Source organism: Actinia tenebrosa, unplaced genomic scaffold, assembly GCF_029948245.1.
Source record: "Actinia tenebrosa isolate PJP-AT-01 unplaced genomic scaffold, QUT_ActTen_1.0 PGA_scaffold2__45_contigs__length_23673736, whole genome shotgun sequence".
Classification (NCBI taxonomy): domain Eukaryota; kingdom Metazoa; phylum Cnidaria; class Anthozoa; order Actiniaria; family Actiniidae; genus Actinia; species Actinia tenebrosa.
In genome coordinates, this window is record NW_028292579.1 from 15,656,277 (window position 1) to 15,679,008 (window position 22,732).

General features: G+C 38.2%; 1 protein-coding gene across 2 annotated transcripts; it reads right to left on the minus strand.

Annotated features, from left to right (window-relative positions):
• Positions 1-99: 99 nt before the first annotated feature.
• Positions 100-21,151, minus strand: LOC116289302 (kinesin-like protein KIF28). 2 transcript variants are annotated; one of them, XM_089033775.1, is made up of 28 exons: positions 20,993-21,151; positions 20,882-20,920; positions 20,731-20,807; positions 20,585-20,604; positions 20,408-20,430; positions 19,980-20,101; positions 17,917-17,995; positions 16,836-16,902; positions 16,032-16,121; positions 15,381-15,477; positions 14,616-14,768; positions 13,330-13,594; positions 12,728-12,891; positions 12,459-12,547; positions 11,708-11,843; positions 11,414-11,477; positions 11,116-11,258; positions 10,547-10,693; positions 10,015-10,102; positions 9,428-9,487; positions 8,912-8,959; positions 7,585-7,672; positions 6,718-6,888; positions 6,087-6,209; positions 5,396-5,665; positions 4,044-4,202; positions 3,715-3,843; positions 100-2,728 (listed from the first exon to the last, which is right to left on the minus strand). In XM_089033775.1, exons 1-28 carry the CDS (start codon positions 21,004-21,006, stop codon positions 2,633-2,635), a joined length of 3,021 nt encoding a protein of 1,006 aa, XP_088889901.1. In that variant the 5' UTR covers positions 21,007-21,151; the 3' UTR covers positions 100-2,632. The 2 variants fall into 2 exon arrangements, with proteins under 2 accessions (XP_088889901.1, XP_031552052.1); XM_031696192.2 differs by lacking the exon at positions 8,912-8,959 and having other exon boundaries at positions 20,993-21,150.
• Positions 21,152-22,732: the final 1,581 nt, after the last annotated feature.

Sequence of the window (22,732 nt, forward strand, 5' to 3'; positions counted from 1 at the left end):
ACCGCAAGGTATTATGGGAATGTGAAAGTAGAAATGGGGTCCCTGTGAAAAAATAATGTTTGTCTGGGATTCCTGTGGTTAGTAAATGATCTTAGTAAATATATTTGATTTGATTTATTATCATTAGCAAAATGAATAAAAAATATTTTTTGCTACATACACTTATGAATCAAAACATATACTACAACAAGAAATTAGAAAAATAGATTTATACGTAAAGATTGCAAAAACAGTCGTCAAAAAAATATAGTAAAGTAAAGTTGAAATAAGAGGAATATATCGTTTTCTCAAGGTTGCGTGCGCATCCAAATTTAAGGAACTTGACGGGCCACGATGCCAGAACACAGTATTCTTATACATTTTTCAATGAGAATACATAAAATCGATTATGATCCTTTTTAAATATAAAACTGGCTTCTCAATTTTACTGAATTTGCCTTTTTTTCAGTTTTGTGGCACGTTCAAGTTGGATGCGCTCGCAACCTTGAGAAAACAGTCTATTGACCTTTCTCAAGACACAGTCAAATGGACATTTGCACATGCACTATCTAATGTCTCGGTTCGAATACATGGTAGAGTGCATACCATACATCCGTAAAAAATTTCGTAAGAAATTGCACACATTTGGCTCGGGTCAAACATCGAATTGATGGTTTTCACGGCGGCCATGTTGGAGGAACTTAACAAAAGATTTGTCAATGAATTATTTTGTTATATCCTCCAACATGGCCGCCGTGTCTTTTGTTATTTAATTCTCTTGGGAATGGTTGAAAACCATCAATTTTACACCAGCCAAACCAAGTAGAAACAATGGATAACAAGGCGGTCTTCTTTGATGTAATATGGTCCAGTTCATGTGCCTTAGTAAGTCCAGTAGACCTTTGCACTAATTTGTACAACTTTGTTAGTTAACTTTTTCGTGGATTTTTAGTATGCACTCTATTGCTGGGTTTCAATCAACTGATTAAAGTCCTTGAATCTCATTATCTGCTCCAAATGGTGCTCAAACACTGACCACCATGTGCTGTCAACCAGAAAGAATTATATTGAAAACTTGTGATTCAGCTGATAAACATTCCGCACGAGACAGGAAATGACGTCAAGTGAAACCCAGCAATCGTGTACTGAGCATCGTGGTTACCTTACACTATTTTATTGGACGATTTGAAAATAAAACAACACAAAAATATGGCGACCAAGTTAAATAACTATTGTTCTACACTGACTAGCCTCGCGTTCACGTGGAAACATTAAAGTGTTTCCACATGTATGAGAGGGTAGTAAGCCCAGATCAATAGTTATTCAAATTGGTCGCCATATTTTGATTCGGTGTAAAGATTGTCTGATTTATCAGCACATTTGAGTCTCTCATCGTTCAGTAGTCCAATAAGAAAAAAGCCAATGTTAAGTAAATTTAGATCCATTGACCACTCAACTGTACCTTGCGAAAGGTCTACGAAAGTCAACCTTGCGGTTACACTACTTTTAAATAAAATTACGTTTATCAACGTTGCTAGGCAACGCAGGTACATAAAAAGGAAAGCATAATCCTAAGTAATGTCCAATACTTGGCTGTGAGACCAATGAGGGAAAAAAGGAAGTTATGGTGTGCCCCAGGGATTAGATCTTGGGCCATGAAGAAAACAGTATAATACGATCCACTTTGGAAAAGATTCACTTAGTCATATTAGGGGGACCTGCCCCAACTATATGCATGGTAGCCGATGTGTTTATCATGCATATTATAGAAAAAAAACAGATATAATGTTAAGCTCCAAAATTTAGACGCATAAAAAGAGCAAAGGAAGCCCAATAGAGGTTTTGCACCACCACGTGACGGCAGCCATGTTGGATGACAGGAACAATACAATCGTTTTAAATAAGAAAGAAGTCGATTTCCTAGAGAAAAAGGTATTCTATTGTTCTGCCATCTAACAGGCAGCCATGACAGGAGGCACAGCAATAGACTCGTTCTCTCTTGGGAAAATGAATTTTTTAAAGTGTAGACCCGATTCAATAGCCTACTTCCGAGATATGCTTCGCTTGTCACGCACAAAGGTTTTAGTATGAGGCTACATGCTAAATTAAATTTATTTTTACCGCCTGTCACGAATGACTGAGCATTTAGCACGTAGCCTCATACTGAAACCTTTGTGCGTGACAAGCGAAGCATAACTCGGAAGTGGGCCACTGTTCCTGCCTCCTTTCATGGCTGCGGACATCACGTGATAGGGCAAGACCTCTATTATGGGATATATCAAACAGATCGATATAATCACGTGACAATACCATAAAAAAGAAATGTAGAAACAGAGTCAATGGTCTGCCTCATGTACCTTGGTAAATCCTTGTGCAACATCCCGTCTAGAACTCACTCGAGTTCTTGGTAATTTCAGTTGGCATAGAACTACCAAATGTTTTCTAAGCTATCAATTCATATGATAAAATGTTAGAATGATAATTGATACCCTGCTGGCTTTGTGATCTGCGTTGTAGGATGCTACCTAGAATGTTGACTAACATTGTAGTGATACGTAGATTATGCCATTTACATCAAGGGACGGACGCTACTCTTGGGTGGTACTGACTTCACGTAGGGTTTTTATACAGTTGATCTACTCTCTAATACACTTTACATCAAGTTACATGCACGGCTGCCTGGAGGTTGTTTCTGATCTAGCTTGAGCTCTCCTCCGTTTGCTGTCACTCCTTTTTGCGCTTTGAGAACCTAAAAAAAAAATTAGAATACCTCATTATAAATGTTCTCAGAGATTATATTTTCCGCATTTTCGAGGAATCAAAGTAGCTCCCACTGAGAACCAGGGAAAATCAAGTGACTAGGATCATGCGTTGAGGGTCACATGCCGAGGGTCACATTCCGAGGGTCACGTGCCGAGGGTCACGTGACAAGGATCACAAGGTACTGTGATTTTAAACAACAGCTTGTGAAGGTCAATAAAATCATGGGATCTCCCAAAAAGTATATCAATGGCACACATCAATGGATTTTACCGATGATTTATATGCTGGGAAATGTAATGAGGACAACCCATGAGGACCCAGAAGTAGCGGAATATTAACCTTTCCAAGATTGGGCGGAAAACTGGTACGACGCGCTCTGAATCATGGGGCTGTTTTAGAGGACGCCAATTTTTCCAATAAGGCGGAAAGCTAAACAAACTCTCTTGAAAAACAGAGCGAAAGCCAAAATATGACATTATTAAAAACTATTGTATAGAACGACTTGTACTGGAGAGTTGGTTTACCAAGTTTGAGCATCATCCACTAAACCGCTCAATTAATTTACCGGCTCCGTATAATAGGCTTATTAGAAACAATAAAACCGCCCACAACACCGAAACAGTGACTCGCACTCATTAGACCGATGCCGCCAATTACGCAAATCCAGGTAATTAGACTATTGTTATCGTGGCAGTATAAATATGACCAATCTGACTTTATTCTTCACTTGACTCTGAAGATGACTTCCGCTCAGGTTGTCGAAACGTCAGTCACATCAAACAGTGCTTCTCAGGACTACATCCACCCGGATGATCATATTACTTCGATTAACAATTAAAAAACTACAACTACAAATAAAAACACAAATGACGTCGCTAAAACAGCCCCATGATTAAGCTCGCGTCATACTCGTTACCAGTTTTCCGCGCAATCTAGGAAAAACCAATAAGGTAGAAGAAAGGTTGTTCTTACCGTTGTCAGCATGTGGATGCGATACTTGAGACGGCCACTTTGATAATTGGCAGCCGCGGATATCGCACGATGAAAGGCATCGAACTGCTGCTCGGCTGGAGGCTTCTTACCCCATTCTTCACAGAGGTCCTAAGAGAAACCAACAGAAATATTGTCAGTTTTAATCGCCCTACGCACAAAGAAAGATAATTAAGAACAAAACGGGAAGGACCATTGGCGTGCGCTGCTAATGCGCCGCCTCTCACCAATGCGGGCCGAGTTCGAGTCCTGCCGATCTCGATGTCGTTGTTGTACGAAATCAAATACTACAACCATAGGTACAGACAGACCTGTATTCGTTTCTCTTTCTTGATTAATCTTTCGTTTTTCCTTTTCATCAGCACCAATTCAGCTTTCAGTTGAGCACTGTCCACATCACCTCCTACTATGGTCATGCTTCGAGGACCCATCCCTGGACTGGCTTTGATTTGTTCCATCTGGCGCAGCTCCTGAATACATCAATCAACAGGAATTATATATCATTAATGGTAATTGATGTTTACCCCATCCCATGACTACCACCCCCATAACAATTCAGTACTTGTTGAATAGACCTCTTGCATGTGACGTCAAAGCAGCTCAATTTAGAGGACAAAACAAAAAGAATTCCAATCTCCTGATAATTTCCGGGAACCTATTGCTATGGACACGAGTGAAAAACGTCTGCGCATGACCTCAATCCATATGCAAATTAGTCAAAACATAAGTAAATTTGACTTTCAAACATGCCTGATAAATTGGACTTCACAAAATGCCAAAACTTAGTGTCAATGCTTGAAACTTAAGGCTAATTCTTTCATATTGTGTTTGTTAATACAGTCTCTTAATCTGACAAAAGTATACTCTCGAACTTTCTTGTATAATTCGAGAAAACTTATTTTCTCACTCAAACTCTTCAAAATTCTTAGAAAACGTACTGAAATGCACGCATGCGCACAATCTCTAGTGTCATTGTCATGTCCTTCAAATTGAGCTGCATTCCAACGGACCGCGAGGGGTCTATAGATTTGGAAGGATAGCTTTCAAAGTTCTTGATGCTGGGCCTGTCTTGCAGGAAAGAGGTAGGCACTTGGAACATATTTCCAAGATGGCGTCTATCTCGTCCCCTAAACAGTCCCACAATTCACTGCAACGCCAACTAGATCCAGTCTTTTCCTCACCTCGGAAGGCTACTAATTGCAAAAGGGTTAAGAGAATGTTTTTTCAATAACGAGCAATAATGGCAAAAAGCGCCAAAAATTAGACTTTCGTATGAGTTTTGATCCTAATTTTCGTTTTGGGTTAACACTAAAAACCTTTTTTAAACAGTTAGAGACTGATGTACTATGATAAAATGCCTGTTTGAAGCGTTATTTTCAATTGTACAAAGATGTTTTGTTACATTTGTGTTAGAATGTTGCTTTGTCAGGCTTTTTTTATAGAAAATATATGGGAAATAAGCAAATAAAGGCCTAAACCTCATTTTCGAATAAAATTTTTGCTTTGGGTTAACACTTTGATTCCACTTTCATCGGTCATCTCCACTTCCAAACAAGTTAAACTTTCTGAATAACAAGATTTTAGCCTTGTACAACAGCCTTTCTTCAAGAAAATAGTTTTTGGCGCTCACTGCTTGAATATGAAAAGCATTCTCTCTTAATACCTTGGTGGTCATCTTCGAGAGTTTTGGATCAGCCACACTGTCCTCTTGTCGACCATACATCAAGAATGTTATACATCCCGAATCAAACCATTCCAGAGTTTCTTGTGTTACTTTGGGAATGGAGAATATCTTGGTGTTGTTGAACTCTGGCGAAAGAGTGTTGACTTTGGTGTCTGTGACAGTGTACTCTTCGTCTGCTTTTGTCTTGTACTTGACATAGATGCCTTTACTAAACCGTGACTTGTGTATTTCACCAGTACGAATGGTCACCTGTCAACCAATAAATAAGACGTCTCACTCTTTGTTTGGCTAAGGGACAATTTATTTTTTACAGGCAGGGGGAGGGGGGAGGGGGGCTGGTTGGATTTTGTGACTTAATAAAAAAAATATAAAACGTAAAAAAATAAACCCAACCTGATTTTTTTTCACGCGTATCCTATTAAAACATTGGATTGCGTTACCTTAAACCGATAAGGTTTGTCAAGTAATTCTGATGGATTGCGTTACCTTAAACCGATAAGGTTTGTCAAGTAATTCTGATGGATTGCGTTACCTTAAACCGATAAGGTTTGTCAAGTAATTCTGATGGATTGCGTTACCTTAAACCGATAAGGTTTGTCAAGTAATTCTGATGGATTGCGTTACCTTAAACCGATAAGGTTTGTCAAGTAATTCTGATGGATTGCGTTACCTTAAAGTGATAAGGTTTGTCAAGTAATTCTGATGGATTTTCCACGAAGTTGTCCTCGTCTAAAGGTTTTCCTGTCTGGGTACATGGAGTCACGTTCACCACCAACGTGGCTTCTTCCGAGCCCTGGACGAAAAGTAAAGCGGATCAGTAAAATAATATCATCTGTGGAGGGGGGGGCGGGGAGCGGAGGGGAAGGGTAGGAATAAGTTTCCAAGTTTGTGTCTTCTCTATTCATGGTTCCCACTATCCTTAGTTACCGTTGCTATATCCCACAAGCTTAACAAATTGTTTTGAATATATCAGAAATTAAAACTCCGTTCGCGGAAATTTGATCATAAATCGTTTCAATTATTCGCTTTCCTGAGAAAATAAAATAAATTCGTCTCGTCATCCTCGTAGTACTCTCTAAAACAGATACTGTGTAGTTGTTTGTGGGACAAGATTTTATTTCCACTGGGAAAACTGCTGCAACGGTGAATGGTTCGCTATTATCTGAGTCCGAACTCAAACAAAGAATCTTATTCTCAAATTACACGTGGACTGAATTCGGAAAACACTATGACGTCTTTTATTCCCTTCCTCCTTAACTAAAAGTAATTTTCAGGGTGCAATAAATCAGGTTTTTTTCTACCTTGTAATCTGTTACAGTCAGCTTGTCATCAAAGTCCAAAGCAAACCCCAGACTCTGCAGGAACAGGTTTGCTGTGCCGATCAACACATCCTCCACGTCTTCCCAGAATGGATCCTGTTCTTTTGGGATCTTCGATACATCTTCACCATCCATAAACTTCTGGTACATCTCCTACAGAGAAACCATAAGTAATATTAGTATTAATTTCATCAAATATTTGATTATAAACATTTTGTGTGTGTGAAAATAATGGGGTATATATATGTTCAACAAGACAGTGACGTAAGTACCAAAGCTGAAATTGCAAGAACACGCGTTTTGGAGCGAAAATTCCCGCCAAATCCACAGGTAGCCCAACAAAACAAAAATTAAGATTTTTAGTCAAACTTGTTGGGGAGCTGTCGCCTTCCCCCTTCTTTGCGCTCATGCAACATGACACAGAGTGCAAATGTTTCGTGCCTTGCATAGTGCAAAGTTTTGTAGGTCTACGGTCTACGGTCTACGGTCTACTGAACTTACTAATTTGTACAAATGTGTGCAAAGTTTCGTAGGTCTACAGTCTACTGAGGTCTACTGAACTTACTAATTTGTACAAATGTGTGCAAAGTTTTGTAGGTCTACGGTCTACTGAGGTCTACTGAACTTACTAATTTGTACAAATGTGTGCAAAGTTTTGTAGGTCTACGGTCTACTGAGGTCTACTGAACTTACTAATTTGTACAAATGTGTGCAAAGTTTTGTAGGTCTACGGTCTACTGAGGTCTACTGAACTTACTAATTTGTGCAATTTTTTACAAGTTTTTCACGGATGCATTCTATAATGATTTATCATTGACTATATTTAAATGAGAGAATGGTTTATTTTACCTGGATTAAAAACCTTCTGTTCATGAATTTACCGCGATCCCAAAGCCAAACGTTACCATTGAGCATACTCTTCATTTTCACTGCCACTCTAAACATCAAGATAGAGTCAGGATTTGACGAGCAACACCAGACATTAGAGTTACACTCTATTGGCTTTGAACAATTGATAACGATACGGCTGTCATTATGACCCATATTTAACGATCATTGGAAACAAATAAAGTGTAACTAATATCTGCTATTGGGGGGGGGGGGGGGGGGGGGGGGGGAGTGTGTAACTAACATCTGCTATTAAACATAAAAGACCACCAGAGAGTGATGAGTTATAAGATAGACAAGATTAGATATTAAAATAAATTAAAAGAAAAAGATGAAAAATGAAGAGAATCTTTAGTTACAAAGTTATTCAATTTCTTATCAAACTTTTATAAATATAGATTTACTATCTTTGTCTCCAATTGCAAAAACTTCAATTTTTAGGGAAAAAGGGAATATTTTTACGAGCGATTTAATTGGGCCTCGTTACCGTGTGACACACTGAACCGGGACCACGTGAAGAAAGTTAACCAATCACGACATAGAGTGAAAACAAAGAAATCAAACTTGAACCAATCGGCAGCAAGCAACGAAGCCTAGATATCTGTGAAAAACAACCGTGGGAATGAGTGATTGTGATTGGCTGATGTCAATATGATTCTGATTTTGCTCTCTCCTGATTGGTTAAAGTCCTTTTATTTCAAATCTTGATCAAGTGGTCCCAGTTAACGGTGTGTCCACACAGTAATATGGGTTAATGTCTGAAGCAAGGTTTTACAATCACATCCCTCTACAGTCGACTGTTTCTCACTAGTGGTAGAGAAATACGAATGTGCATATCTAGGTTACTTGTATGTTTTAATTTTTTTAGTGCAGTTAATATTTTTTGGCCATTTATTTTGATAGATTTTTAATATAGTAATGTGGATAATGGTAAATTATCTTTTCTTTGTATTCCTTCTTCAAAGATACCACTTGTAACAGTTTTCGTTTTATAGTTCCTTGCTTTATGGACCTCTTTTTCTTGGGCGTAATGTTTTCCCAATTCAGACCATGTGTCGTTTAATAGAGTATCATTTTTTTGTTTAATGGTTACACATGAGAAGACACATGAATATAGATACAACTCAAACAAAGAATCTTATTCTCAAGGGAATTACCCCCCCCCCCCCCCCGGGAGTGACATGTGGTCTGAAATAGAAACCTATAGTATCAGTTTATTTTTTTAAACTTTAAAAATGTTACTGGAAAATTTAATTGTGTTAGAAGAAGAGTGGAGTATTAGACCTACTTCAGAGAGGATTGATGAGAGCCATGATGATGATGACTGTCGCTGTGGCTATCAGAGATAACGACATCATTTCTTTAATTGTTAATCAAAGGTTTAATTGTTAATCAAAGGTTTAGCTTTAAATCAAAATTAGTTGGCAGTATTTTTTAAATGTTAAAGTAGAGTCTATAACTTTTAATCCATAAATTATACCGTTATTTTACATAAATTAAGAAATGCCTGCCCCTTCACACACTGGGGGAGGCTTGGGTTGGTGCATCAAGGTCGAGGTGTCATGTTTAAATATTTCTGAACTCCCCCAGCTCCACTAAAAGCACTTTTTTAATGTACTTGAAAAAAATATACATGGTTCCCTGTATAAACGTTAGCACCCCCCAGTTAGTGCCCTCACTCAATTACAAAACCATGCTCCACAGCAAGTCCCTGACCAATAGACCATTATAACATCCTAGCAAATTCAGCTAGCAGGATTTGTACACTGTTTTCTGTGCATTTATTAATGATGCTATTACATACTTGGTTCCTGAAGTAGTGTTTCCTTGAGCGGCACCAGAAATCAGAATCACTTCAAAAGTCCTTGGTAAGAAATAATCAATATTTTATGACATAAAACTAATAATGGCATTAAAGAAACTCTTGACTAACCAAAATAAAAGGGGGGCACGACCCATTGGGTTCAACCCTAAATCCACCAATGAGGCTGTGATACAATTTTTGTTCAGAAGCACGGCTGGTGGCGTAGTGGTGAAAGTGCTTGTATCTCATCGATGCGACCAGGGTTCGAGTCTAGTGTCCCTCGCATCCGTTTTTAGTGTCCGTCGTCACGCAATGATCCCTCGCATTGCTTGACAACCGACACTAAAAACGGATGCGAGGGAGACTAGTTCAAGTCCTACTGGTCTTGGTGTTTTATGGGAGTAGAAGTATTTGTTGGTTCTCTCCTGTGCTTCGAGGGTTTTTCTCCAGGTTCTCCGCCCTTCACAAAATTAATCAACTCCGAAATTCCAATTCGATCATGAAATGAAGGCCACAGGTTTGTTAGCCACTGGCTATTAAGTGTTACCCAAGCCCTTGTAAAAACAAACAAAGACGGTTCTACTCACTTTCCCTTGTCCAACTCCTCACTGACTGCATTGACTTCACTTACTAATGGCAGTAACTCCAGAACCTGCTCCTGAGCAAGCTGTTGTTCTGCAAAAATAAAAAAATCATTCAAAATACTACCATAATAATTGAAATGCGACCTGCGAAGTTTGATATCTTGTTCACCAATATATCTAGCATTTCAAGTTAAATAACAATATCTAGGGAATGTTAGGTGGTCTGGAATAGGCAATTTGCATACGAAGCCAAAAAGGTCTATGAGTCAGAGCAAAAACTGATTTGGAATTTAGCAAACTAGGACCAGGATTTGAATACATATTCATTGACTCCCTTATAAGTTATGTGATCAAGGGCGGATCCAGGGAGGCTAAGGGGGGCTGAAGCCCCCCTTCAGCAGAAAAAAATGATGCTTTTTTATATTGTTTTTCCGTTGCGTTGACGGAAGAAACTCAATTAGCCCCCCCTAAACTCAATTAGCCCCCCCCCTAAAATTTTGGCTGGATCCGCCCTTGGTGATCTACTTTGGTTTACCTTTGGATAGTCCAGAACCAAATGCTGTAGCAAATCCTTTGGCTTCTGCAATTTCTTTCTGTGCAAAATCCCAATCCACCTTGTCTGGGGAGCCTTCACTTTTTTCAGTATTCTTGGGGTTCTTTAAATAGTACATGTGGTTGGAACCTAATGAAAATATACATCAGCGTATGGTGGAGATAGCCAATCACAACACATGCAGACAGACAGACAAATGGATGAACAAATGCACTGATAGCATGGACTGGCAGATCTACAGACAGAGGGATGAACAAGTGGACTGATAGCATGGACTGACAGATGGTCTACAGACAGACGGATGGACAAGTGGACTGATAGCATGGACTGGTAGATCTACAGACAGAGGGATGAACAAGTGGACTGATAGCATGGACTGACAGATGGTTGAACAAGTGGACTGGTAGATCTACAGACAGAGGGATGAACAAGTGGACTGATAGCATGGACTGGCAGATCTACAAGGGGAGAGTACTTTTTACTACCAGCCCAGCCAGCAGGTAATCCTCATTCATAGATGTAAACTGTAAAACTTAATTAGACTAATTTACCAAACAAGATCCTGTCCATGTGTTTAAGGGGTGTCTCCCCTGTCAGCGGCATTCCATTCACTTTGGTTTTGGAGCCAGTTGTAGCAGGTTTGATGGTGATCTCAGATTCCTTCACTGTGATGACTGCATGCTGTTTTTGGATGCTAAACAACAAAAGAAATGAAAGAAAATGACAATGGCTATCTAAGTAACATCAGAGTCCAACAATTTTCAGAAATCTTAGGAGCAGTATGAGAAGTGTTATTATTACCGTAAGTAAAATTAAACAAGAAAAATCTTTAAAAAGGTTGGCGCTCACCTCAGTCCACTCAGCAAAATTGATGGAGGAGGATCACCCTTCTTGTTGCCCACGGTAACCTCCTCTGAATTAGAAAATCAAGTAAATAAAATAAAATAAACAGGATTTACAGCACAACGTGCAAAAGTATGACCACATTTAAGGTTATTAAAACCGAAAAACTGGAGGAAAACTCTCAAAGCACAAGAGAGAACTAACAAGCAACTCACATATGACAAGTCCAGGAATTGAACCCTGGTCATAGGATGAGAGGCGAGCGCTCTCACTACACGCCATCTATGCTTCACAAATTACCTTTGTCCAGGAAGTGTATGACGACACCCGACAACAAAGAGTCTTCATTCAGGTTCACGATGTGAGGAATTGTGTTGAGCTTCTGCTCTTTCTCACTGGAATCAGAGCTAGCATTTTCTGTACGGGACACTTGAAGCTGAGGAGGGGAATGAACAAAAGATCACACTTGGTGCTTAGTTCTTGCCGATGTTGAGGCTTAGGCAAAAGTTATCCTAGCTCAACCAAGTTCATTGGTACATGGCTAAAGGCACATTAATCTTTTTTATACTGCAAGCTCTCACTCAATTGTTGTTCCATCCATTTATTCTTTAGCCTTCCCACCACCCATCTCTTACATCCAACCCTTCCATCCATCCACTCACCCATCTCTTCCAGCTAACTTTTCTATCTCTCTACTAAGCCCATTCTTCCATCCCCCAATCCCTTCCATCATCCCCCCATCCCTTCCAACCAACCCATCCATCCACTCACCCATCTCTTCCATCCAACCCTTCCATCTATCTACTAGCCCAACCTTCCATCCCCCCACCCCTTCCATCATCCACCTATCCCTTCCATCCACCCTTTCATCGATGCACCCATCCATTCTGTCCATCCTTTCATCTATCCACCCATCCCCTCCATCCACTCACCCATCTTTTCCATCCATCCATCCATCCACCCATCCTTCCATCCACCCTTTCATCCATCTACCCATCCCTTCAATCTACCTATCCCTTCTGTCCATCCACCCATCCATTCATTTTAATACCTTTTCATCCCAGCTCATCATACTGTCCATATTCGCTTCAAGTTGAGCTCTTATCTGTTCTTCCATTTCTTTACGCATTTTTTCAATCTCTACAAAAATCAGAGGATTGATTAGAAGCTCATCATGCACTTGTTGTTTATTTGTACGCATCATAACCCTTGAAGACAGTCAATTTGAGCCAGAAAGCTTGGCTATTAAAGTTCTTGATATTTGACTTAATTATTAAGGTTTTTGTTATCTTTAAAGAATAAATCAAAAGTGGTTCAGACCTTCAGGTGACAAGTTCCCTCCTCCAGCAACCATCCCAAGGGAACCTGTATCCAATGCCTTCTTCAGCTTGTCATTTTCTTCCTTCAGCTCTCGGATCAATTTGTCCATAGGATTTTCATTTACGACAGCTTTGTTCTTGATTTTCTTGGCACGATCAGCATATCTAGAGTGATCCAATCAACATTAGTGGGATTAATGGATGGATGGGTGGATGGGTGGGTGGTTGGATGGGTGGGTGGTTGGATGGTTGGATGGTTGGATGGCTGGGTGGCTGGGTGGCTGGATGGCTGGATGGCTGGATGGCTGGATGGTTGGATGGTTGGATGGTTGGATGGTTGGATGGTTGGATGGTTGGATGGTTGGATGGTTAGATGGTTGGTTGGATGGATGGATGGATGGATGGATGGGTGGGTAGATGGGTGGGTGCGTGGGTGGATGGATGGATGGATGGACGGACGGACGGATGGATGGAGTGGAATAGATAGATGAACAGACTGACAGCTGAAGGGGTGCCAGATGACAACTGACTGACTTAATGAATACTAATTGAGATACCAGATCGATCGTTTAAATAAAGAATCAAACAAACTAGGGCCATTACCTGAGAGTACCTAGGGTTTCATCATAGTTGATATCGGCAGGTGACAAGGCAGCAATCATAATAGTCTTACTGTTTCCACCCAAAGCATTCTGCAGCAGTTTGGTCAAAGCTGAATCTCGATAAGGAACCAAGACCTTCTTCTTGCCCATAGAGAGGTCGGCCAGGGAGGAGATCACATTACCAAGTGCAGATAATGATTTGTTGATGTTTGCTCCCTCCTTCAACCTGTCACCTGTGGCTCCGGTACTGTCTGCTCTTTCACTACCTATCAGTACAACAAAAACAACCCTATGAGGTATTTCACTGTCACATCACTTTATTCTGAAAAATATTATTTTTCCATTTTATCAGAAAAAATAATTTACATTTAAATTGTTCAATATATAGAGGTTATCAGTCAGCTAAGCATCTGATATGGCTGTTTATCATATGACCCCTACGGCCCTGCTCGCACGCTCTAATAAAACCATTGGAAAAAGTCATGTGATGGGGGCCGGACGGGTTGACGTAAGCGACCGGAAAAACCTGTCCGGCCCTGCTCGAATCCGCGTGCTTTCTTTTTCTTAATTATTTTTATTTTCGGGAGGGTCATATGATAAAATGCTTATTGACTGAGTTAGGTCGGGCCATACGGGAAAATATTTGGCTTGTGGTCATTTGTACAGACCTCGAGGCAAATATTTTCCCGTACGGCCCTCCCACTCAGTCAATAAGTACATAGTATGTTTACGTGTCCAGAGTAATTTGGTAAGCCTTTAGACGAGCCAAAATACAAGTGACGAGTAAAAATGCACAACCGTATCCGATGCTTAGCCTACTGATAAGTTGTTTATCATTTAATTCTGCAAAGAAATGCTCAAACTCCCTCTAATAATTTACCATGCAAATATTCACTTTAAGTAGAATTGAAACTGAAAATATTGATTTAGGGGTGAGGGGAACATCATTCGGCAACCGAAACATCAAGCTTCACGGTTTGCACTAAAATGATAATGTAGTAAAACAGCTAGAGCACTAATGGAAAGTGGGGAGCACTAGCATAGGGAAGGAGAGTACGGGGGGGCCATGTGTTTGCAAAAGTTTGCTTTCTGCACCAAAATTTGATTAATTCATTCAGAATTCCTGTGGATTTGGTGGGAAAATGGTACATTGCCCCCCCTCCTCCCCCAATAATTGAGATCTTACTACGCCCCTGGTGGGGAGTAAACTGCACAATTTCATCCCCCTGGAATACCAGCTTGGAGCTGAAGGTACCCTGGCGCTACCTCCAATAATCAAACACATACCTGCCAAATCAACAAGGTTAATGATACTACTCTTCTTAGTTTCTTGTCCAGACTCATTCTTTGAAATTTGCTCAAACTGGATTGTCACCACGGTGTGTGCACGAGAGCTAGTGGCATTCATTTGTGTTGCTGCAACAGTTCTATTGGACGTTCCTAAACAAAATTTGGTATTTAGGAAATAAAAATTAAATTTTCATATTAGTGTTCAACTGTGAAAACTTCTGCTCTGTACTCTGATAGTAAGGCATAGGTGGCAAGGGAGGCATGTGCTCTGACTGTATCTCATCAATGTGTACTTGAATCCTGAGGGAGCAAGGTCAAGTATCAACTGATCCACACATGTGAGTTGATAGAGCTTGTATAATTTCCATGCACAGGGTTTTTTCCTGGTTCTCTCCGATTTTCCTCTCTCCATAAAAATCTCCCTGTGAGTTGAGTGTGCTGTAAATAGACTACTTTGACAATGCTGCGGCCATCTTGAATTGCAAGGCACTATGGGTTATCCAGGGGGCAAATATACAAAGCTTTGTTATAGTAATGGCGACCATTGACACTAACAGTTCACAACAAAACAAATAGACAAGAGATGAATTAAAAAAATGTACAGTTTCTCAAAGATCATGGGGTTAACATTTCAGCATCTTTGTTTTGTTTTACCCCTGGACAGCCCATAATGCCTTGCGATTCAAGATGGCTGCCGCATAGTTGAAGTAGTCCAATTTCCCAGCCTTCTCTTGACACGTTGTTTGGAAACATTAAATATACCTTCATCTGTTCTGGTTTCAATTTCTTTGTAGCTGCCAACAGCCACCTTCTTAAGTCCTTGAACATAGAAGGAGTTTTCCTTGGGGTTTTGACGAATCTGGAAAGAAAAAAAATGTTATTTCAGAATTCTATGTTCAACACATCCTGTTAATATGGGCATAATATTTTCCTATTTCACAGTATATACACGATAAGTATTGTAGTACTTTCATTCTTATTTACTCATTCTCGGCTTTCACCAATGTCATCGAAAATTTTGCAAATACCCAACTGTTTGGCATATGTAATCTAACATGCTTGTATATCAACCCAATTATGTGACATCACATTATTTACATACTATACTCAATATACTATACTTTTCATAATATAACTAGATTATTACGCGCGCTCTGATTGACCAAAAACCAATGAACTATTTCCCCATGGGCTGCACACAGGCGCAAGCTGATCTCAACGGACGCTCGCATTTTTTCTCCAAATTTTCAAACCTGATGGCGTCAATAGCACACGCACTGAGCGAGATGGGTATTATCACGGCTTCGCCTCGTGCCACTCTTTCGCTTGTTAATCGTTCTTTATATTTTCTCTCGTGCATCTATGTCGCCATGGGCGCGAGCTTTTATATCATCTTGCTGATAAATTATTTACCTGTAGACCCCCTTTTGGATTATCCTTGGAAAGTAAGTCACGGACTTGTTCATTGTAGATCTCCAACATACTGAAAGTAACTTGGAATTTCTGGGAAAAAGAGATATAGCTGTCAGTAAAGTGCAAGATTGTATTGAAGTACTTTTTTGAGTTTTAGGAGTAGAGAAAATTTATAGTACAATTGCTATCATTTTAATAAGATAAGTTTGATTCCTAACGTCAATATTAGGAAACAGTGAATATCCCTATTTATCATATAATTATCCATAAAATACCTATATTTCTCCTTTTCAAAAAAACTGGTATTTTCACATGTGAAAATATCTTTACCTTCTGTATTTAAGCTACTAGTTAGTTAGTTATAATAATAAAAAGATTATTAAGTTGAATTTATGGATAAATATATAATAAACAGAATATTACATGGGTGCTTGGAGATACGAAATTTATCTTCGAGTGTTGAAAAGATCTCTCACGAGTGAGCACCACACGCCCATGTAATATCCTCTTTTTAATGCGATTTTAGACCTGAATTTAGAGTTTTGTGATTCTGAGATGTCAATAACCACTGCCTAGCAGTAATTATGAGGTTTCACATAGTTTGGCAGAGCAGAAGTAATACCAAAACGTTTTTTATCCTGAATTGGTCTTTTCTCTACTATTTTATATTTAAGTCTAACAATTATTCACCTCAGTAAATATCGTGGAATATTTACCTCATCGCTCAAAGCCTCTCTGCTTGGTAAATATTCCCTGATATTCACCTCACCTTTGGTGAATATTGTTACTGGATCTAATACTCACAACTGTTGTGTCAGTGTTGGATTCAATTCTCTTGAACAGCTCATCACAAGTAATAGGCACAATTCCCCTGTAAATGAGAACAAAAAATATCAGTCTTTGCACCATCACGTGATGGCAGCCATGACAATTGAATCTGGTCTAATCTGATTTACATGAGAAAGAATTCAGTTTCCAAGGGGGGAAAAGACTATTGTTGTGCCTCCTTTCATGGCTGCCATCATGTGATTTATACATGTATGAGGCCTCTATTCTAATGAGCACATAGGTTGTGTGGGTATTTGCACACAGGAAAAAAACTTGTTATCGCAATCCTGGAGCACAGCTGTAACTAGTATGAATTGGTTAGGGTTGGCTTGAAAGCTGAATCAGCAATCAAATCTGTCGTAGTAGATAATTTTATCACCGTAGGAATGAAAGATAGCAGACTGACGTTTCAGACGTTAGTCCCTCGTCAGAGTCAATGAGAGAAAGAGAATGATGGAGGGGTTTATATAGTGGTGTAGGGAGAAAACAAACCAATAAGAAAATAGCAATCCAAAAAACAAAAGAGAACAAAAGGATCGAAAATAATAATGGTAGGTGAGAAGTGGCTAATTAAACGTGAAGAGTTCATTCATCCCGTGTGGATTAACTGTGCCAAGCGAATGAATCAAGCGCATTTTTTGTTTTGCGTGAATTGCAATCGCTGAGAGGTGAGAGCTGTAAAATCCCTCAGACTCAAAGACAGATCCAATAGCTACTCACTCCCAATACAGAACTAGTCCATGAGGCTTGTTCCACACACACTATCACTATCATTCTATATTTACAACAAAGGGAGGAAAACTAGAGAACATGGAGAAAAACCCTTGTGGCAAAGGAGAGAGCACCACATTAAACAAACTCAACTCAAATATGGTCCAGTCTGAGCTGGGGCTCGAACATGGACCGCAGCAGTGAGAGGTGAGGGGGTACAACAACTACGCCACACCCATGCTACCTATAAAAAAGATCACTACTTTCTAAGCTCTCAGCTTTCTCCAAGTTTTCCAGTTTTCCTCCTTCTACGAATCATGCAACTTTCTTTGTTTTCATTTCTTACTTGTTAACTCCATAGCCGACCATAGAGTAAGACTTGCCAGCACCAGTTTGTCCATACGCAAACAAAGAGCAGTTAAAACCTAAAAGATATGAATATCATGTCCTGAATGAAGTACTTTTCAAATTTTGTAATACCCACTTTGTTAAAGCATGCCGGAGGCAGAAAAAAAGAGAAATTTCAAATGATCATTAAAGCTAAAGTGAGAAGATTTTTTGGTAAAAACAAAATTGTTTCAGCTTTGGAATTTGTGCTAGTGAAAGGTTATAATAGATAATAGAACGGTTGATTTTCCTTGGTGGGCAAAAAAGAACTTGAATTTGAATTATAATAAAATATTTCCATGAAAATTACCATTGACTTATTTTGGTGAATGGTACTTAATGGAAAGATTTTTTTGAATTTGGTATGACCTTTTTTTTTTGGCCCGCCAAGGAAAATCAACCAATCACGATGAAGAATATGGGTGTCACACAAGGGTGTCACAAAGGTGTTTCATGGCATTTCCTCAAACTACAACAATCTGATAATAATCATCTCTTCATACCCCCCCTGTTTAGCATATGGAGGGGAGGAGTGAGTAGATATTGTGTCTGCTTTAGTGTCATCAATAAAAATGACAATTTATTTGCTTGCGTCTTAAACCATTGGAAAGCTTCGCTATGTCTGGTTCAAATTCAAGTCTATGAGTGACAAGACAATTCTAATAAAGTCATTAAACTTCAAGAGAGAAGGTATGAACTTTGACATGAATAAAAATAGCAACAAAAACCTAAAAAATAAATTTAAAAATGTAATGCTCGGTACATTGTAGAGCATCAGAAAAGAATATGGAAGGCCATTGGTTTAATATCAGGGACTATGGCTTTTTCCAGAGTTTTCTTACTTTTGCTATGAGATACTGAAAAATTTCATCTCCTATTTAAAAAAAGGGTGAAAATTATTCTGCCCTTTTAAAATATGATTAACAGTGCTACATGAAAATCTATTTATCCCAAAATCTGAGAAAAAAAGAGTTAACAAACAAAAAAAATTTACATTTTTCTCTTGTTTGCATAGGTAAGCCCACAAAACAGGATTTATTGAAGTACTATTTAAACACTGATGTCATAATCAGCATGATTTTTCCAATTTTATTACAGTATCATTATTTTTTTCTTTAAAAGGTTGTATAGTTTTGTTTAAAGACATCAAATGACCTCAGAGAAGAAAAGCTAATGGATGACGCAGATCAAGAGCAATGTAACAGTGTTTTAAGATAGAATCATAATGGCATGCAGAGATACTAAACATCCATATGACAAGACATGTATGTAAATAAAAGTCTGCGGCAATTAGGTTTCTCTTAAAACGACAAGCACTTCATAGTTATTTACTTTCTCAAGTCCAATAAGGAAACCAAGGCTTTAAAAAAAAGCTGATTAACATTTCATTTGAATGCATTTTGTTTCATCTTTTTTTTAATACGAGCAAAAGCAGGATGTTTGGGCTACTTTTTATTTGTTTCTTTCTTTAATAATTTTGATTTGTACTTAGTAACAAAACTCGAAACAAATAACTTTATTCGCTGTCAATCAATTCTTTATCTCTAATTCTGCCAGACATATCAAACTTCACTTCATCAAAACGAACTAGAATTTCAATTCAAATATTATATAGCAAGATGAATTATTGTAGAGAACACCTCTATTCCTTAATAATCTAACTTTATTTCTTTTTCTACCTAGTCATGAATGCATAGTTAATGGGAAAAATTACATGTATGAGGGAGTTAGTGAACATTTGAAAACAATTAACGTTTAACAAAAAATTCAACTTTTCCATTAATTTTGCCCCCTTTTTCTTAACGTATGACCTGAAATTAAGATTTGAGCACAAAAGTTCCAGCATCAAAGCTACCTAATTTATCTAGTATCCCTTTGCCAGCAGTGTGTTTTTTGATCCCCTTGAATGCTCAAAATTCAATTTAGCTTTTCCTTCAAAGTAAACATTGACAAAAACATGAAAATAAACGAACGAAGCACAAGTAATTTTCAATGATAAGACATATGAACAACGTTTCTAACCTTCAAAGGCATTTTTCAATACACCAGCTCCAAGATCGTCAAAAACCTTTCTCTGATCAGCGTATTTATCATTTGCAGGGTGTAAATACCCGTTTTCATCCTCTTTCCACCCATCATGAGACCTTGAATCACATAAAAAATCTTGTCACCTAAATCACTTATCACTTTGACAACAACAGATGAGATCTCAAGAGAATATGGCTGAACTTTTCTTGAAGAAATATTAAGTGAAATTTATATATTAGAAGTTTTTGGGGACAGAAGTATATCCGCCATCTAGTTGCTAGTCAATAATATATGCATTAGTTTATATAGGTACCGAAGGTAACTAGGCAAGAATCAAAGGATAAATGCATTTACGATGAGTTTTTTAATGTACGATAAAGCCACTAAACTGCCAAATAATAAGTAACATCATTAATACTTACCAGTAGGAAAAATCAAATGTGAACTAACAGAAAAACAGAGAGTAAAGAAAGTTAATATTGTCTAGGAAATATATTTTTTGGATTAGATTAATTAATAAACGAGTTCTCCTCGATGGGGTGCGAATATAAATGTTCAGCAAATTTGACAAAATATGGCATAAGTTCAAGATAACTTACGTCTTTTGGAGGCGCACCCGCTGAAATATAATATAGAAAATATATTTTAGAATAAAAAAAGTGGAAATCTCGGATTGTGAAATATGGTTTTGTGAGTATTTGGAAATGTCAACATTCCTAAAACTCTTGGAAGATATGTACAGTACCTCCTGCTTCTGGATCGCGGATTTGGGTTAAAGCGCCCATCATGTCGAGACAACATTTTGCACCACGATCTTTCTCTCTGAAAAAAATAATTCAATATTAGTCTTTGAAGCAGAGAAAATGAATCTGAATGCAGAAATTCAATACACGTACCTGGAATTGAAGGGCCGGACTCGGACGGCTACCTTAACCCTGCGAAAAAAATATCCCCAACTTGAGGTAAAAAAAACTAGATTGCAAAACTCAAGCTCGCAAGATACTTACGATTCTCCAGACATCGTGGAAGAAGAGCGCTTTTCCCTTTATCGTACCAGTATTCTATGCCTCTATTCTGTATAAATTCAAAACGGTAGCGCTACAAACTTTGACTTCGGCAAATTGCCGTACCGTGGGCGAACAAAACTCAGGACAACTGCCAGACAGGAGGGGGACGAAGCGTGACATTTAGGATACTGACAGGGGGACGGGGTAACACGAACTCTTGTTCCGCATTCTATTTCAGTTGTCATGTCGGACAGTTTTATGTCATAAAAAAATTGTATGAGGTCAAAATTATTTTCGCGTTTGTCTGTTTGATCAGTAACTTGTGTGTCAATGTGGTTTTGAAAATTGGTTAGCGTTCTTTGATTTGAGAGCTTTCAAATTAGGAATTTCTGTAAGCGGAGTAATTCAAAACTTTAGCTGAAAAAAATGATTAAAAAAATATAAATTTCTAAAAAAAATATTTAAAATCCCAAATAATTCTAAATCAAATGCTTTATTAGGGATCGGATTTTTTTCATACTAAAGAAAATAGAACGTTAGATTACAAACCAAAATAAAAAATAATTTGATCTGACAATCCCTGGGAGTGTCAATGTCCGAGGTCACGAAAAAAAAACTTTAAATGCAAAGCAATAGTTCTTAAAATAATAGAAAGTGTTTTGAATGACAATGCCTGTCAGGCACCCCCCTGGTGTTAACATAACAGCCAATAATACATCGTCATGGCTACCTTGAATATTGACCCATAACAATGAGTACTACACAATAGGTATTGGCATTCCACTGTTGTTATACATATACTTTACATGCTTTTAGTTACTTTCCCAAGCTAAGATCACGTTTAAAAAAAGAAGAAACGAGGTTTCGAATTTTTCTCTCAAAATACTGGAGTTGTAATCCTCGGTTTTTCCAATAACCTGACTGCTATTGAGAGATAAATAAAAGCCATTCTCAAACCATGACCCAGTGAGCACATTTACAGTGTAAATATAATAGAAAGTATACATAAGCTTCTTATGGCATAGAATTACAAAATAGAACAACAGCGTTGTTCTGCGAGTAAATTTTCTCCAGAATTTTGTAATTATAAAGAAAATCTGGCTGCAATTAAACAAATTAACATAAGAGTTTGTATATTAAATATTAAACAATAAGTAACTGGTGCCATTAACACTTTCAAATTATATCCAAAAACTATACCAAAATTATAACAGTTAAAAAGCCTAATATTATCATGCAGAGGCTTTGCACCTTCACATGATGGCAGCCAGATGTTTTCGTAGGTGGAGTCACATTCGCATAGGATATAGTCTATCTTTCTTTGCATTTGATGATGCAATATTATTTATACTGTCATTACAATGCTATCTTTATATGCTATACCTATGTAAAATTGCCCTAATTCTCTATGACTGTCGCATCAAAACAATCTTCAACAATCTATTGCGAAGGATCATGGTCATCGGACGGGGTCAAATCAACGCGAAGTTCGCCAAAAATTGTTCTAAAACCCGTATCAATCCACAAAGAGAAGTAGAATAGCCAGTAAACGCTGAGAATATTTTTTAGTACGCATTAACACATATTATATTTGAAAACCAGGCCATTTTAGATTAAGCTGTTTTGCAAGGAGCAAATTTTGTTGAATTTTCTATTGGATTTGGCGATTTTATCCCCCACATAAACAAGCAGTGACGTCATAGCGAAATAGGGCAATAATTCAAAGTAGAGTAAAAATTA

Coding starts and splice junctions, on each gene's coding strand:
- LOC116289302 (XM_089033775.1), bottom strand. Junction 20,431..20,584: donor CGGGTGCGCCTCCAAAAGAC/GTAAGTTATCTT, acceptor TTTTTCTGTTAG/TTCACATTTGATTTTTCCTA. Junction 2,729..3,714: donor GCATCCACATGCTGACAACG/GTAAGAACAACC, acceptor TTTTTTTTTTAG/GTTCTCAAAGCGCAAAAAGG.